Raw genomic sequence first — 18,287 nt, forward strand, 5'->3', positions numbered from 1 at the left:
TCGGAACTAAAAGTTGATGGTGAAATGAAGAACAAAAGTATTGACACACGTCAATTGAAACATTAGCTACTGGCACGTAACTCATGCTCTCTGCCCCCTTATGTCACGAAGCAGTTGAATGACGAGACAATCTCATTTCGCCGGGCCCTTCGCGTGCCGCTGACCTCGTAATCCTCACATTTCCGACAGCACTAGAAGGCAGCAAGTCTCCGTACCACTACGAGCAGCGGCAGCAGCAGCAGCGGCAGCAGCGCTCTCTCCCTCTGTAACCTAAACAATGCCTCCTACTACAGACCGGAGGAGAGCACGCCAGTAGAATGCGTTACACAGCACCAAAAACCTGCATTTCCCCGCGATTCCGACCGCTCACTTAAATGTGCCGAGACCGTAAACATGTGGATACCTACGGAACATGAAAAATACGGCGTCGGTGAGTTTTCGTGCTCTATGTTTATTTTTTATTTATTTTTTTAAACTGCTATCCTTCAGTTGTAGGGCATGTGTGAATGTGTGGACGGGTTTTCTCGAGGTGAACTGGCTCTACGGATGATGATTACCAGCATGGCGAATTGTTTTATGAATTCTTTTTTTTCTGTTATCGGAAGGCAGCATCAGCTCCATGATGAGAGCTTGGATCGCATCTGACTGCCACATTGCAGAGCATAGGGTTGTCGCTCTGACCCCCCACGGGTTTTTGCTATATGAACAGCCACATTTTATTTATTTGTTTTTCCTACTCGTGATTTCCCCCTCGTTCCCCTTGCATTGTCAGGATCATAACTAGTGGGCTATTTTGACTCAAAGGGCTTTGTGATCGCTCTCGTTATGTTATGTCTGTTTTGAATGAGGGGGGGGGGGGCACACACACAATCAGCTGCTTTGCTGTGTTTGTCTGTATTTGCGAAAACCTCTGCCAGTTCTTCGAAATAAATACAAATCTGAGAAAACAAACAAAGAAGAGAGCTTTATTTTGATGTGGGATCGAGATCGCAGTGGACCTTGAGAGGTCCTGGTTGTGTGTGTGTGTGTGTGTGTGTGTGTGTGTGTGTGTGTGTGTGTGTGTGTGTGTCTCTCTCTCTCGGTGCATTGTTCCAGGCAGTCAGAGGCTCTGGATCAAACACTGAAGTGAGACAAACAAGCGACAACAACGCAACCGACCAAACGTAAGGGGGGGGGAAATCCCACACAGACTTTATCTTGTTGGTGTGTTTGGAATTTCTTCTTTGCATGTCTTTACCCGCAAAAAACAGGGGCTCATTGAGATGCTGGAGCTGAGAGGCGGCTTATATGTCTCATAATTATATTCCCCAGAGATATTGGTGTGTGTGTGTGTGTGTGTGTGTGTGTGTGTGTGTGTGTGTGTGTGTGTGTGTGTGTGTGATGCGATGCTCTGGTCCCTATACATGATCCCACAGCCTCCGTGAAAAGCAGCCAATAATCATTTAGTAATCTTTGCAAAGGGATGCCAGGAAAAAGTGATCTTTAAAAACTACTATACAGCTGTGATGTGATAAGAGATTATACATGTTTTTCTTTTGCCTCATTGTGCTCTGTTTCTGGTCTGGTTGCATAATAAAGCTGGCTCCCAGGCCTTTCTTAAATTTTGTTTACTGTCCCACCCCAAAAAAATGCTACCTTGCCACCACGACCTGAAATCAGCGAACCAGAAACTAGCCTTCGGCCTCTCTCTGTCACACTCCATGGTCCGGTCACTTGACTGCTAAATTTCCCCCCTGGTGTCGACTTGTTTCCCTTCTCTGTCTGTGTAAGTGCTAAAGCCCTGATACTTTTAGTATCGTCTCTGTGCAGTTGTATTACACTTAATCCTGTGCAGTGCAAAGTCCCCCAGAGCCCACGGCTCCCATAGCTTGATATAGGACAGAATGAATTTATTCCATTTCACTTCCTAAACCCATCTGTCAAAGTTCAATTGACTGGATGAAAGGAAGACATTTATTTTGAAGGCTAAATACTCACCATTGTCCCCAAACTGGGAGGGAGGGTTCTGTTAATTGGATTAAGTTTCTCCCCAAATCCCGTATTGTTCCCGCTGTGACATCAATAAGACTTAATTGGCTGTGATTAGTTTTTTGAAGACATGTTTTGGCAACATGGCACTTCTTTGTGGTCTTTTCCCTTTTTTTTTTTTAAGGAAGGAACTAGGATGTTGCCTGTTATGCAATTCAGATTACGTGATACGATACACACACACACACACAGAAATACACGACGAGGAGCTGTTTGATTGTGCATGTTAGTTTTAGTTATGATAAGAACAATTTGAAAGTGTCGGTGTTGTTTCAGGCTGATGCTCAGAAAGCTTGATGCGCTTGTGATGTGTGGTTTTGTTTGTGCTGTACATTCTCTGTCTGGAGAGGAAGTCATTCATCCGGATTAAGTGGGTAAATGGAGACTTAAGAGAGGCTTCGAAAAGTCACAGAAATTGTTGAACAAAGTTCCCTCTTCCAGTTCCTGTAGGAAAGATGTGAGGGGGGGGTTCCCAAAGCTGTCTGACCTTCTGACGAGCACTTCTTAGGAAACATACTGACATAACACAAAGCTAGTCCTGTATTTAATATTCATCAGATAGTCCCAATGAAATTTGTGAAGTATTTGCTGATTGCAGCTCAGTTAGCCTGGTTATTACACAGGCCAGGGTTAGATATTCCATTAGCTGGTCTCCATGTTCACCTTTTCTTACAGGGGACAAGGATGAATGAATCTTTATCATTGTGGCAAAATAACCTCTCACCAGCACTGACCTTTGACCCCCAGACTGAGTCTCATCCTAAATTATTCAAGCCAGCAGGAACAACTGTTGCCTCTCTACAGGTCTCCACACACACCTCAGGAGAATTAACATCATTGAGCTTACGCCTGTTATTTCTCTTTATGTCCAGTCCTGTAGGGCCTTTTATGAATATCCATCACTGTGATATCTAAATATTGGTACAAGTAAGTCCCCACCTTCGCCATTATTAGATGTGATCTCCTCCAGGTGCTCCCAGCAAACATTTTATCCCCTTTTGACAGTTAGGCCGGCCGACTGAAAGGGGCTTGGAAATCCTCTGGATCCTTGCGGGAACATTTGATCTCGAGCCAAATCAAGACGAGATCAGAACATCTCGCTGTGTAATTTGGAAGGTTGCAACTTTTGATGTTCGATTTTGCCTTACGAGTGAAGCGGGGGCCCTGGGAGGACGGGGGCCCGCTGCCATTGATGAAATATGAATGAGCTCTTGGCGAGTTGGTGTTAAGGCGGCTATTATAGCCCGCCAGTGGAGTGATTACTGCTTTTTAACCTGAAGCAAGAAGGTTGGAAGATTGATGAGATGATGTTAATATCTGATTCCTAAATGGAGACGTTAGATTGAGCAAAGAGGGAGAAAATCTTTGACATCAAAGTCATGTTTTTGAACACAAAAGAAGGGTTCGGTTTCCAGTAAAACTGATAAGATTAGGCAACAGAGGATTAAAGGAGGCATGAGGTATAATGGTGAGATTACTGGATCACAGATGTACCCAAGAAAGTCTTTCCAAAATGCACAACGGATAATCTGCCACAAATGTCACTGAGGACGAACACACTTTGACTCAATCGCTGGCTACAGAACACACCGGAGGCTGCATTGTGTCGAGTTTGGAGTGGAAGTAGACTTAAAGCTGTCGACAGACAGAGTTTCTCCTCATTAAGACCCTCTGATACAACCAATCAAGCATGTCATTGCTCATCATAATTTAGACACATAATTAAGCCGTCTTTAACGAGTCGGTTTGGATCGGCGGGGTTGGGCTCTCCACCGATTTGGCCGGAGAGGCTCGATTCAGTGCTCCTGGTTTGTTCTTTTGAGTGTTGTGGGAGAAGCAACTACATCAGATAAACACAGAACGTGCACAGCGACCTGATTGAATGCTCCCCGCTCGAGGCCCCGCTGCGATGGAGGGCCAGTGTCGGGCCTAAGGGTTTCCTGCTCTCCCAGGGCCGACATCGCTGGTTCCTTCCCTTAGGGGAGATGTCTCTGCGTTTGATGGGGGGGGGGGGGGGGGGGTGATGTGTGGTTGAGGGTGCTGGCGCGTGTCAGGGGTGGGACTCATTGTCGGAGGGGGGCGTCCGCCCTGCCCTGTTACCCTCCGAATTCAGCCCCCTTCCCACTCCACAGGGGATTAGCAGGTTGTTTTGGAGGGGGGAGCCCCCGAGGCCCATTCCACCATTATACCCATGATTCCCTAATGCAGCAAGCCCCAAGGCGATGTATATGAGAGGGTGTGTGGGTGGGGGGGGGCGAAGTGAAGCCTACCAGCTTGTAATTGCTTCCTCGCCCGCTGCCTCGTCTCCATGTGCAGAGATTGCACCCCTTCTCCTCACACATTCAACATGGAGGGAGACTGTGGGAGGCTCCCCTGTGACTTGAACAGATGCCGAAAAAATAAATAGAGAGCAAGAGAGTTAACCAACTAGCCCACTATTATACACAAGCTGTTCCCCGATGTGTGCATGATGTATGGGTTAAATAAATCGACACGGACATGTGACATATGACGGGCTCAGCGAGCGCTCTGCTCATTGCTGATTCACCCTCCCAATAATAAGCCACTGTGGCACAAACACGGCCTGAGACGTGAGCACGGAGTTGGAGAAATGCCACTGCTGGTTCGTTCTGTGTTGTCCAATTAAGTCACGCTCTATTTATCATGGAGCCCTCAATTATGAAAGAAAACACCCAAACATAGTCTGTTTGTTTAGACCCATCACCAGCAACCATACACACAGTAGCGTCATCTCAGTTATATTTTGTGGAAATGATCATATTTTACCTGTTTTCTTTTCACACACTCTTGTGTATCCCAGAATGCATGTGGCTATTATAACATGAAGTATTGCTTTCAAATGCTTGTCTAATATGTTTCTTAGAGGCTCACTTTTGCACTGGTTTTAGATCACGAAATGAAATGATGGCAAATAGATTGTTTTTGTTAATTAGATTTTCTTTCCTTTTAAGATACTGAATGAAATGTGTGGCTTATTTTTTTAGGCTATAGCTTCGCTGTTATGAAACAGGCCTGTGGTGGAGTGGTGCAGTTGAGGTTCAATCCTCGATCCCTGTGTGAAAGAGGTTAATGGGATATGTCCTATTAGGAATTCAGCAGCTTAACTGATCAGCAGCGCTCCTCTGTGTGTGTGTGTGTGTGTGTGTGTGTGTGTGTGTGTGTGTGTGTGTGTGTGTGTGTGTGTGTTTTTATCTTCTGCGTGGGCCGGGGGGGGATGACTGACATGCCATTTTCATAAACGAAGGGCGTCTGCCGGTGACAATCACTGTGATTGGCGGGTGAGAAGAGCTGTTTATGCATCGAGAGACACTTGTTTTTATTTGTTGCTCATTTACATCAGTTAAAATAAAGCCTGCACTGGTCTGTGTATTGCGGCTGTAATCTAGGCGTGCGCGTATTGACCGTATAGGAAGTGTAAATTGATTTGTGTGAGCGTTTGTGAGGCTGACCCTGTGCAAGATAATGACCTCAAGGCCTCCATTTTCCCATAAACCTCTCTTCAGTAATAGCCACCTCTGCTCACCCTCAAGTTACTAAATCCAGTGTGCTTAATTCATTATTAACATGCTGATAAAAAAAGTAGTTATTGTCTGTTCAGCATAAATCTTATCCCACTAATGTAGCATTGATGGCTGATAAAATGTCACGGCTTGCTTAAAGGACATATGCATAATTTAAGGCTGTGCAGGACTAATGGTCGTCGTTGTGTCTGTATTTAATCACCCTGTTAATACTTGAAGATCTGACACCGTCATTCACACAGTCACAGTGGGGGATGTGCAAGAGGAGACTCGTACAGATCACTTTGGTCCTGTTCTTTGTTTTGCTCTGTCATCTATTTCTATTTGGGATGATTGACCCTCATCAGGCCACATCTGTATTGGGGCAGTTTCCTCAGAGCATCATTTCTCTTCATCCCAGCCCTGTGTGGTTCTATGAGGACACTAAGGACATATCCTCCCCAATGCAAACTGTATATACGTCCACACAGTGAACTGATCGCGTGTTCTCTTTTTTCTTGTTTTCTTTTAGTTTTCTGATGATTGGCAAACAACAAACTGGTTTGTTGTTTGCCAACAACAAAAAAATGGTGGTTGGACTCTGGTGACATAACAGTACTCAGCTCAGCTTTATCCTAATCATCTGTATTAGCAGCTTATAGTAGCTGATCACATATGTAGGTGCTGCCATTAATACATGTATGTGTGAAAAATGCTTTTATTCTTCAAATCAAAAACCCTAAATTCCTTTCACTGACGAGATACTTTTAACAACAAAACGGTCCCCCGAAAAGACTCTGGTTCAGTTCCTCTGAAAAGCTCGGGTCACTGAGGACGTTGTTGGGAGTTGATGAGCAGGGCGACGGTCAGGATGTGTGTCAGCGAGAAAGGCCGAGACAGTGGAAGAGGGTGAAAGGTCTCCAGACAGAAAGCTTGTTGACGCCATTGCTGGACCTTGACTGGCCGATCGCTCACAGCACCGTCCACACCTCATCTGTTCTTCAATTCCTAAATTAAATGAAGCTGCTTTTGTATTTTTTGTGTTATTGAATTGGCTCCTTTAGCTTCTCCTCTTTGTATCCTTTTCCCTCCACGCTCCTGCTCCTGCAGAGTGAACTGTTTCCAGAGACAGCAGGTCACACCGTGATGACCCTTATCTCATTTTCTGCCTCTTTTTTCCCCTCATCTATCGCTCACTCATTCCTTTTCCTGTCTGGGTTTTGTTCTATTCTCCTTTTTTTCAGCAGCCAACTTCCCTCTATCTGTGCTGCAGTCTGTTCCACCTTTATCTCTCTTCCACATGTCTCTTTCTCTCTCCTTTCCCCCCCTCTTCCTCCTCTGGATCCACAATCACCTGTCCTAGATATCCCCAGATACTGTGTGTGTGTGTGTGTGTGTGTGTGTGTGTGTGTGTGTGTGTGTGTGTGTGTGTGTGTGTGTGTGTGTGTGTGTGTGTGTGTATGTATATTGTTGCGTATTCAGGTTTATATGCCTGTGTGCACGTTTTGTATGTCGTATGTCTGTGTGTGTCTGCAGCAGCCTCAGAGGACTGGAAGTCTGAAGATGATGAAGCACTGAGACGCCCCACAGGCTTTGGAGTGGAGCTTTTTCTGCAGCAGATGTCGTACGTCTTTTTGTTGTGCTGCATACTCGCGTTTCCCATCAAATCCCACTCAACAGTGTTTCCCTTTTGAAGGAAGCACATCGTCCTAAAGTGAGATCTGAGAACTGTCGTTTTGAAGTTGTAGCTAGTGCAAAATGTAAAATCCTTGTTTTAGATTAAGAGACTTGGCAGTGGATAAGATACAAACATTTTAGGCCAAGGATTCTCACTATTTTGAAAATATCACAAATTACCCAAATTGATCATCTAGCACTTTAAACTTGTTACCAGATATAGCTTTACTTTTTCCGTTATTTCCCTCCACATCTTCAAAGGCCTCTCTCTCCTCTAAAAGTGAAAATACGAACAATAAAGCCTTTATTGTGTTAAGTTTATTAATCTCACCTCTCTGAGAAAAATCAATGCTCGCCGGCTAAAAACGAGGAGCTCGCTCTGGTCTTCCTCTGCGTGAAATTCGTTTCCCATTGTTTGAAAAAAAAGTAGCTGTAAATGTCGAGTGGTAAGTCGGCCACTGTTTCCGCTGCAGACTGCACATGTGCACCAACGGAAAGCTTGACAGGCATAGCAACGGTAACTATGACGGACAGGATGTGTCTGTCATAAGTCCATTAATTTGACGTGTGCATAGCAGGCAGACATATGGCTCGTTCTGTCCCATTGTGTCTGTTCTATTTCTGGCCTTGGTACCCGTTTCATCAGTGTTTTCTTAATGGCAGAGGCAGCTGTTTCCCAGCTACAATGCAGAAACGACAGCAGAATAACACTTCATCTTTTTAATTTATGCTCCGCTGTTTATGACTTTTGCCTCTATAAAAAGCGAAGGTGTGATCTTTGTCGTCTTCTCTCGTCTATCTGTCCGTTTTGTCTTCCTCTGTGTGCACATATTCGAATCGGAGTTGATTTTCTTTAGTGACGACCTGTTCAGAATTGACCACGTTCACCACAGGTATGCCACATTAGCAGTGTATATCGGCCGTGGGCCCGCGAGCTGTGGCCGTGACATTGATCGGTTTAGATCCCTCTCTGTCTCTCAGGCGAGATTGAACTGTTTTCCTCATCTCCATCACTCTCTCTGTCTCTGTAAAGATCACATTGGGAGGATCAGCTGCCGCCCGGCTGATTTCTGGCCGGCGGCCTCTCCGACCTTGGCTACTGTTGGCTGTCTTATTACACCTGCACGTGTGTGTGTGTGTGTGTGTGTGTGTGTGTGTGTGTGTGTGTGTGTGTGTGTGTGTGTGTGTGTGTGTGTGTGTGTACGTACACCTCTTCTGCAGTTGCATCAGTGTTTATACAGCTTTTACATTTGATCTTTGTCCAACTCGAGGTGCATGTGTGTGTGCGTGTGTGTGTGTGTGTGTGCGTGTGTGTGTGCGAGCGATCTGCTTCCTGCTCTCGCTGTGCCGTCGAGATGATGGCCTGCCTCTCCTCTGTCGGCCTGCTGCATGCGAGGTGTTGGCTCGCCGCCTGTCCTCCTCCTCCTCCTCCTCCTCCTCGCCTCTGTCGGCTCCCCTCACTTCCTCTCTCTCTCTGGCCTGTGCACAGAAAAAGCCAGTTTGATGTCAGGTTGACTTTCAAAAGGGCTTTTCACTGCAGCCCACTATACCGCTCGCTTTCGACACAGCTTCTTTTTTCTTTCTTTTTTTCAGCCAATTTGAGACTGAAGTGTTGAGGCCGATTGCAATTGATTTTTTTTGGCGAGCAAGAGTGCTCAGCTGATTGAAATAGCTTTATTCTAGAAGAAGAAGGCACAGGATGTGTAGTGTTCTGCATTTATTTATTTTTTTCTTCTTTTAGATTTATGGGGCAAAAAGAAAAGAGGACTTCCAACTTTGAAATGAGATTAACTCCGGTCTCGGTGACAAAGCCCCAAAAACATGATTACTTCTAACTGACTGTTCTCCTCAGCCCAATGATTCTTATGAATCCCTAAATTAATTGTGTGGGAGTTGTGGAGTGTTATTGCCTCGGAGAGTCTGTTTAATACATCAGGTTGACTAAACCTCCGACTGCGACCCAGTTCACTTCTTACGTCTCCTCTTTTCAACCCGACCCGTTTTCGGGGACTGTTCCCGTTTGGAATGTTTATCCAGTTAAGAGGAAAGCCTTGAAACCACGCAGAGACAGAAACAGATCTCTTAGCTAAATACTCGTCTTGAATTAATAAGTCCCCCCCCAAACATCTGAGCTACTGGATTGTTTGAAGTTTTGTTTGTCTGAGGGGAGACGACCACGTATCTTCCCGCTTGTCATCGTTGATTGAATGGGGCCTTTTCCAGCCTTCTTCTAGCAACACCAAAGGTTGGCATGGCAGTGCATTGTGGGCTTGATTGGCTTTGTTTTTTGCCCCTTTTCTGGAAGTTGCACACTGAGAATTGCTTATGTTGATTCAGTAGGCTGGGTTTGACTTCTCCTACCATTTACCACCAGAGAAGTGCAAAGAGAGGGAGCTAACCGGCTTCTGCCTGGAGCTTTACTGCACACAATATGAACCCTAATCCTATATTATTAAAAGATATGTACTGATGTTGCGACGGATACTAACCCAGGCACCAGGGTCACTCCAGGCGCTGGTATCGGTTTCTTTTCCTCCTGCCAGACATCCAACCACTGTGGGATTGGCTTGAAGTGGCTCTGTTTGCCACAAGCCCATCCTCTTCTCCAAGCATCCACCTGGTGCCTTGAATCCCCCCTTCCACTAGTCGCACCCTCAGGGGAGGGAATCTGAAGAACCAAAAGCGCAAAGTGGCGCTGCTAAAAGCGGTTGAAATGGATCCCCTTTGTGCGGGGGCGAGAGGGGAAATAAGAAGGAAACCCCCACTGTGGGAGCCTTTTGTGCGGGGAGTGAAATCACTTGGTCTGGGCGGTGGATGGACACCTCAGGCTGTTGGTTCAGTTGTGCAGAGGAGATGACAGCAGAGCAGAGTTATTGTTTGTATGTATGCTGGCTATGGACACAACATAAGCACAAAACCTGATCCCAGGGCAGCTTCCCTCCTGGCGGATGGTTTCCATACCTCGTGAGGCCCCCCTGGCTATTCTCGCTAACAAGCAATTTGTATATACAGACGCTGGCGTGGAAATAGTGCAGGCGCTTTGATGTCGGTGAGAAAATGCCCACTTTAACTGGTAATCGGAGCAAAAGATTCCTTCTTTTTGGACAGCAGATGGTTTCGTTGGTCAGGTGATAGATTGTGTTTGTGGTGGTTACTGTTTTGTCCCCAAGGGCATCTGAATTTCAGAAATAGCATCAGAGCCCTTCTAGAAGTACTCTGTGCCCAGAGAGTAATCTCTGCTGTTAATGGATCAATAATGCAGATCTCCTTTTGGATCATGTATCCCCCTACCTATTTATCTGCAGCCTAATGACCTGTCAGCGCTTCCCATTTTGACCTTGATGGTCATTACAAAGCCCGGTATCATATTTCAGTCTTGGAGCACTTTTTGAGCTTTTTTTTGAAGAAAGACGCTTTCATGTTGTTTCAGTAGTTGCACTTGAAAGGGCAGCGAGACGGATAGCTTAGCATCAGTGATTTATGCCTCCTGTCACGCGTCCCATCCTCTTTGGCTTTGTTCACGGCGGCACCTCCAGAGCTCGCTGGTATATGCAGCTACAGCAGCGAAACGAGGCGTATTTGTTTTGCCGTCACCCTCAAAAATAAACTTAATTGGAGGAGTGAAGGGCGAAACACATTCTTCGCAGCCAGGATACATGCACGCCGTAGCAGATGCCCGAGTTGAGGCAGAACCGTGCATTGTCTTTCTTCCTGTCTCTCTCTCTCTCTCTCTCGGCTCACTCAGACCAGCTCGGGCCTTCTGCTGTATCGTGCTGACATAATGAGTGTGGGGATGCTAAAAATACTGATGCACAAGCGGAGCATGCTGCACTGCACACGTTTAGGACATATGTTTTTAGCGTGGCCGCGCTGATGCGGCTGTTGTTTCCCCGAAGCGGAAAAAAAGAAGAATGTCTTGCCTTGTGATTCTGATCAAAGGTGCAACGGCTTCCTTTCTGAATCCGCAAACAGTAACCTGGGCTGCACATATCTACGATTGCTAGTTGAAAAAACAATATCAACACGTACAAGGAATTCCCCGATTCCCGCCTGATTTACTCCGGCTTGTGTTGAGTTCAAAGGTTAGCGTGGTGATGGTGGTGATTGAATGGACGTTTGGAACCAGGCCATTGATTTGTAGAGGAATGTTTCCAGGCATCATCAGTGGTGATGCGTCACCCGTAAAAAGCTCCCCCCGGGACCCTCATCTGGACTACAGCCACAATCCTCTTTGCACAGGCCGTCCTAATGCACTAGTAACCTCACCATCACCACCACCTGGGAATACAGACTGGGTGACTGCGTCGGGCTATAACTGTGCTTGCTTTGCACACAGCTGTGAGATTGGACACGCATGTACACACACATAGATATGTTTAAGGCCAGGATAGTACTCCACATAAATACAGATGCCAACATCAATATCACATTTCTGAATGCAAGAACAAATACACCGTCCTGTCATCCTGTTCTTTTACATACGGGAAGAGCTTTGTCTGCATTTAGCATCAGTTATAACATTTCATAGGTGATCTTATGCGATTTAGGGCTGCAACTAATTATTATTTATTATTTTCCTGATTATTTTTTTCACATAATTAACTGTTTGGTTTAGGAAATGTCAAAAAAATAGCAAAACGTTTCCAAGTTGATATGTTGTTTTGTCCAACCAATAGTTCAAAAGACTAAATATTCAGATTATGATGATATAACAAAGAGAAAGTCAGTATATCTTCATAATTGGATACTGGAACTGGAGAATGTTTGGTGATTTTGGCAGAAAAGATTTACTTAAAAGATTAAATTGCTATCTAGAAAAGGAATTAAGGCTGTCACGATATTAGAATTTCACTAAAGGTTTTCAAGAAAACGACATTATCGCGCTTTGATTGGTAGGAAGACTATAAAGGCACAATACAAGTACAAGTGCATTTACCATTTAGTTACATACAGAGATCCCAAGCTCTGACTATGTGAGCCTTTAGAGCTGACATTGGCTCATCGTGATATGAAGGATGGGGAAAAAATGAAAGGGAGGTGCATGTGGATGAGATGGAGGAAGAGATATAGCGATGCGGAGAGAATCAGACACTGTGATGGTTGACGGGCTGTCAATCGACGGTCCACATGGGGTTCCTCCTCCTCAGAGTATAGAGCTGCCGAGGCTGGCCGAACATCGTCCCAGTGCACCTCTATCTGCCCGCTGGAGTTTCAGGAACTCTTCCTCCATAGCTCATTAGGATCTTTATTACCCCCCCCCCCCACACACACACACACACACACACACACACACCCAGGGAGCACCAGGCGCTGAATGGGCACACAAATGAGGCTACCTTTCTACTTAGTGGAATGGTGCTCACTCGCAACTGTGGGAGGAGAAAAACAAAGATGAAATTAATCACTCTCGTGTCTTCCCTCCCACTTCAAGTCCACAGCTCCTGCAGACTTTTTAACTAGTTTTATTTAATTACAGACTGCATTAGGGTGCACACAACTGGCGTTGACCTACATCAGGAAACTGGGGCGTTTTTATTTTTGTTTTTTTTCTACTCGCCCCCCTTCAACTTCTTACCCCACTCTATTGATTTTGTCTGTGTGAGCATGAGCAAATTATCTGAGCATGGCCATCAGTTTGACACCCGCTGTCTGTCACTGGCTGTCCGTCTGCCTCTGTCTTTTGCTGCAGCATAGCCTAGTTTAGCCTAGCCACAGCTGTCCCCCCCCCACCTCAAATTTGATCTGGAGGATGTGTAGAGGAGTTGCGAATGTTACACTGACAGGACGAGAGGCATTATACAACAAACTGGAGGGCAGTCTCTTTGTTCGCACTGATGCCGTCGCAGTAATGGCCAAGATTAAGGCAAAGTGTGAAGCGGCTCCTCGAGCTAAAGCGAAATTCAAAGCAGGCACTAGGGATTTTCTTGCGTGACAGTTGAGTATTGGTTAATTATTTTTACGGTTCGAGATGGCTCGAGTGGCTAATCTCTCTCTCTCTCTCTCTCTCTCTCTCTCTCTCTCGCTCACTCGCTCACGCTCTGTGTCTTTTGCTCAGTGTAGCTCTTGGCTGTGTGATTTCCTACGTGGTTTGCTTTGACACACACACACACACACACACACACTCACGCACACACTCCGCAGTCCCTTTTGCTTGAGTTCGATTCCTGAAAGAAAGCGTTGTCTTCTCTTTTTCTCTTCTTCTTCTTCTTTTTCTTTTTCTTTTTTTCCTCCATCTCTGCGATCCCAAAGTTATCCAAGCCCAGGAATAATCCTCCCTGATCCACCAATGGCATGCGGTGCACAGGAAAAATAGCCCTGGCGACAGCTGAACCCCTTTAGCCCCGCAGGAATGTTCGGCCACGTGCACACAGGCCATACATTCAGGCACACAGTGCGCAGCCCAACAGAGCGCCTCATTCTGAAAGATGGCTGTGTTGGAATCAGTGGCAACCAGCCATCTGCCGGTGTTTACATTAGCGCCTTTAGGCCTACGTTTCCTGACAACAAGCGCCATGCGAGGTGACCGAAGCACGTAGAAGGAAGGAAATCCATTTCCTACAGGAAGCCATTACAATTGTAATACTAATGATTTCCCTGATATTGTTTTGATAAACTAAATTTGTACACAAGAGAGTAATTATTTGACTTTTTTTTTGTGTAGGTTCCAGTCCATCAGTGTTTTCTAATCTGCCCCTACACTTGCCCATATTTCGGCATGATGGTGACATGTGTGCTCCATCCATTATTGATCTGTCAACGTTACAGCCGGTGTCAGAGGAACTGGTATGCCAACCAGCCGCGGAATCCAAACCCTCATTTTTCAGTGTGTGAGGCTCTCTTTAAAGGGAAAGAATGAGAATCAGTGCCAATATAGACACGGATACACACATACATACATACATACACACACACACACACACACACACACACACACACACACACACACACACACACACACACACACATTCATTCTCCAAATCTTGTGGCTCATGGAAAGGGGAATGCATACCACATGAAAACATTTTATTTTTATTCTGAGGCTTGGGCTCGATGACATGGTTTCGTACTTGTCGTATATATCTTGGTTCAGCCGGCCCTCATCGCTGTCACTATCTTGTCATTGTCAGTGATGCTCTACTGTAATCCCCCCCCTGTTAAACGGCCTCCTCTGTCGACTCTGCTGAGCTTGAGGGACTTGTGGCAGAGCTCACAAACTGTTGCTGTTGCTCAGTGTTGCCTGATACCCAGCGGTACACCCTGTACTTGGACATGCCTGTTGAATGGCTCTTTGTTTAGAGGCCTTTAGGAAAGTGTATTGGTTCCAGATTTGCAGACTGTAAACTATGGACTTGCAAAGCAATAGTCCTTAACTTATGGCAACACAATGCTTCATTCAGAGTTACAAACACAAGAGTTATTACAATTTAGGGACTTATATATACTTATGATTATGATGACTTCCCTGTTATCCCTTCTAGTTCCCTCTCTATCAAAGATGGGAGATACAAGAACTACAACGATGCTCAGACATCTCTCTTTATATAAGCCGGAGTCGGCTGTGTTGTGCGCTGTGGTTTGTGTTTTTTAATTTAATTCCTTCCTCATTTGCTCTTCCTCTTCTTTACGCTCTGTCTCACTTCTCTTCAGTGATGTATTAATTGGAAAACATGATGCGCAGTGTTCACTTAACACATTTATTGGGTTTGGGTGGCAGTACTTTGCTTTGTCTTATATCTATTGTAATATTTATCTGTGCTGATAACATGGGATTTTGTCTGGCTTCAATAGAAAATTCCCACTGTGATGAGATTTTTAAAGCTGGATTCATAGGGAATTATTAAATGGCAGAATGTACACAAACGCCCACAAACATACATTGTTGAGTGTTCAGTGTGTCCAGCGAACATCTTGCAGCTCTGCGCACACACACACACACACACAGTTAATGGTTATAACCACTGTCAGGCCTGTCTCTAAATCATTAAACAAATCATCCATCCATCCATCCATCATATATCCTCCAGTCTAGTGTCCCATTTAATTGCTATGCTACACAGGATTCCCTTTAGGTTGTTAGCTTAGCTGCTCTTTTCCCACGTCAAGGGAAGCCGGCGTATTTAAAACTGCAGATAGGCTCCTATTGTGAAGCGGTGACTGAGCTAGCTTAGCTGATGATACGCTACGCTCCGGTGGCTTGTGTTTGTGTAGCACCTGCCATCTGTGTGTCCTTGAGTGGAGCCGCTATGTATGTGCGAGTGTTCAGAGTTGCTCCTCACTGCAACTTCCTGTGAAGTGTCTTCAATTTGCCCTGGCTGTGCTCGGAGGCTACCACCGTCTGTCAGTGTGTGTGTGTGTGTGTGTGTGTGTGTGTGTGTGTGTGTGTGTGTGTGCTTTTTAGCAATCACGCATGTTCATAAACACGTCCTGTTCGTGTGACAGTCGGTGCTTCTTCCCGTGTCTCAGGCCCCAATGCGCTCAGCGCAGGCGACCCACACTGTGGTCTTTTCATTCACTCTCCGTGCTTTTCATTCACTCCCGAGTGACTCGAATGACTCTCTGATGTCTGAGTGCTCTCTCTTCCCTCATACAGTCTCTCTGTCTCTGCTTGTCACTCAACTCTTTGTTTTATCTCCTCGGGAGGAGCGCGGGATGAAGGCTACTAGGCCAGGACGGGAAGTGAACATGTACAATAATGGCTAATATTTGGGATACAAGTCCAGTGGGACTCTCTCTCTCTCTCTTTCTCGTCTGTGTATGATGCTTCTTTTATTCTTTTGCTTTGTGTTCTATCTTGTTTTGCAACAAACTAGGCTGAATAAGACTCTTAAGATTGGCAACTTTGCGCAGACATGAAAACAAGTAATATAATTGCTTCAATTGTCTTCAACTCTATAATTAGCTTCAGGCCTATCACCGACATTGTAATTTTCCCTCCTCCACTCTTTCTTTTGTCATTGTCTCTTTTTCCTTTGCACTCCGGTTACTGCGTCTTCTGGGAGGCTTAGCATTTAGCGGTAGCGGCATGGGGTCATTTCTCTGTGACTGGCTTATATCGTGCTTCAAAGGGACATGTACGGTCAGCCTCGTCCCTAATGGAAGACTTATGATCCGAGGGGGGAATTAGATGAAAATGGCTTACGAGGCCGAAGTCAATATTAACCGCATGGTCCACTGCTGACATTTATCTTCAGGAACCGTCTTCTAAATGCAACTTATATTCTCTTCTTTTTTTCTTTTTTAATTTGACATCTTCCCCATATTCTCACATTTGACACCTTTTCACCTTCTCTTCTCTTTTCTATGAAACTTCCTCGTCCTTTCATTTTCATTAGTTCATCGACCCACGTTGATCGACCCGACTCTTCCCCACTCCCAGGCTAACCTTTCCCCTCATCCTTCCCTTTCTCTGCTTATGTGTGTGTGTATTGCTCTAGATCTGTGGGTTGGTAATCAGGTTAGGCAGAAGCCCATAGGGACGATGTTAACACAGCCTCTTGTTTGGATACTGCTGGCATGAACGCACTTTAACCGACAGACACACACAAATACATATTGTACAGGCGCATACGATGCCACAGGTATGTTTGTGTTAATAGCAAAGAGGCCAGGCTGTGTTTTTTACAGAAATGAAGCTGTAAAGTTTCACTTTTCTCAGCCCCATAGCCCGATACCCTACAGAGCTAAAGACTATTACTGCCCTTTTATTACCACGCATGCATGATGGAATTAGCCCTAAAGTACGTCTATGTGTTTATCTGCTCCCATTTAGCGCCAGGAAACATGTACGGATCTCCTTCTGCAGTGAGGAATGCCGCACAATCGTTTTCATTTCAGCTCTGAGGAGGTGTTTGTGTGTGCTGTTGAGTTGCCGAAAGTTCATCCGTTGTCTGTGGGCTTTTGTGTCACGGCTCGCACCCTACAATTTTAGAGTGCGGGCGCGCGATGTTGTTGCGGCGCGTTGCCTTAACAACAATAAAACAAAAAAAAACACCCCTGCATCTGTGAGTAATAAAATGCCTAACTTGTTCCTAGGCTACTCGTGCAACAATCCAGCGGGTTTAACTAAGAAGAAGGCCTCCATATGGTTGTTCATGGCTCGGTGCAGATTCAGAGATGGCGGGCTAACCCCCCCTGTTTGTGTGTGTGTGTGTGTGTGTGTCATGGGCCTCCGCAGTGCAATCTCATGCATGTGTGCATGCTGAGATGCTGTATGTGTGCAGTACAACATGCTTTTCATCAGAGTGGGGGTAGGTGGGGGGTGGGAAATGTTTTTTAATGAGGTGATAAGCACCAGCTGTCCAGCATGGTATGTCAGAATTGAATGGTATGACTCCATAGCATTAACGTAGTAACACACGCTGAGTGTACAAATGAGAACCATCCTTCAAAACGCTGAGACAGCTCATGTAATACAAGGTCCAACTGATTCATTCCAGAAAGCATACAAATGAGAGTTCTCCTGCTCTTATCACCCAACTCTGAAAAAAGATGTATTTTAAGGAAAGGTGCTAAGTGCTTCTTAATCATTGACTTGAGTGAGAAGCGGTGAGCACCTTGGGATGGATACACAGAGCAATATCTATTCCATAAAATGACAATCCGGCATTAATTCTGCGTCTAGAGGATGATGTCTTGCATAATCTCTCAGGACATCTTGGATAACTGACCATAAAGTGGATTCAGACCAAAAGCAGCCCTGTGTTAAAACAACGCGGGGGGGGGGGGGGGGGGGGGGGTTCTGAGATTCAAATGATCTCGGTAAAAGAACTGCAGCTTTCAAATTGTGTTACAGTCGAAGTAGACATAGAGACGGGTGACAAATTAAAGAACGACAGGTCTCTCTCTCTCTCTCTTATATATATATATATATATATATATATATATATATATAACTGTTATATAACAAGTGGGAGCTTTGCTATTTTCTGATTCTGTTCCCCTGCTTTAATGATGCCAGAGCTATTGTGAAGTCCAAGCCTTTCATCCAGCAACAAGTAACCTCTTACAGCTGATGAATGCTACTGCTTTTTTTTCAAGATACAAAAATAATATAATCAGTAT

At 45.3% G+C, this 18,287-nt stretch overlaps 1 protein-coding gene across 7 annotated transcripts in view; it reads left to right on the forward strand.

The window, feature by feature from the left end:
* Nucleotides 1–206: 206 nt before the first annotated feature.
* The window catches only part of dock4b (dedicator of cytokinesis 4b), a 102,222-nt gene continuing 84,141 nt past the window's right edge, over nucleotides 207–18,287 (forward strand). For all 7 annotated transcript variants that reach the window (XM_068716827.1, XM_068716828.1, XM_068716832.1 and 4 more), the window contains exon 1: nucleotides 207–430. In XM_068716827.1, coding sequence (XP_068572928.1) covers nucleotides 394–430 — 37 coding nt within the window. In that variant the 5' untranslated portion in view covers nucleotides 207–393. The remainder of the gene's footprint in view (nucleotides 431–18,287) is intronic.

Source organism: Cebidichthys violaceus, unplaced genomic scaffold, assembly GCF_023349555.1.
Source record: "Cebidichthys violaceus isolate CVI_PGR_0920_01 unplaced genomic scaffold, fCebVio1.0.p SCAF_21, whole genome shotgun sequence".
Classification (NCBI taxonomy): Eukaryota; Metazoa; Chordata; class Actinopteri; order Perciformes; family Stichaeidae; genus Cebidichthys; species Cebidichthys violaceus.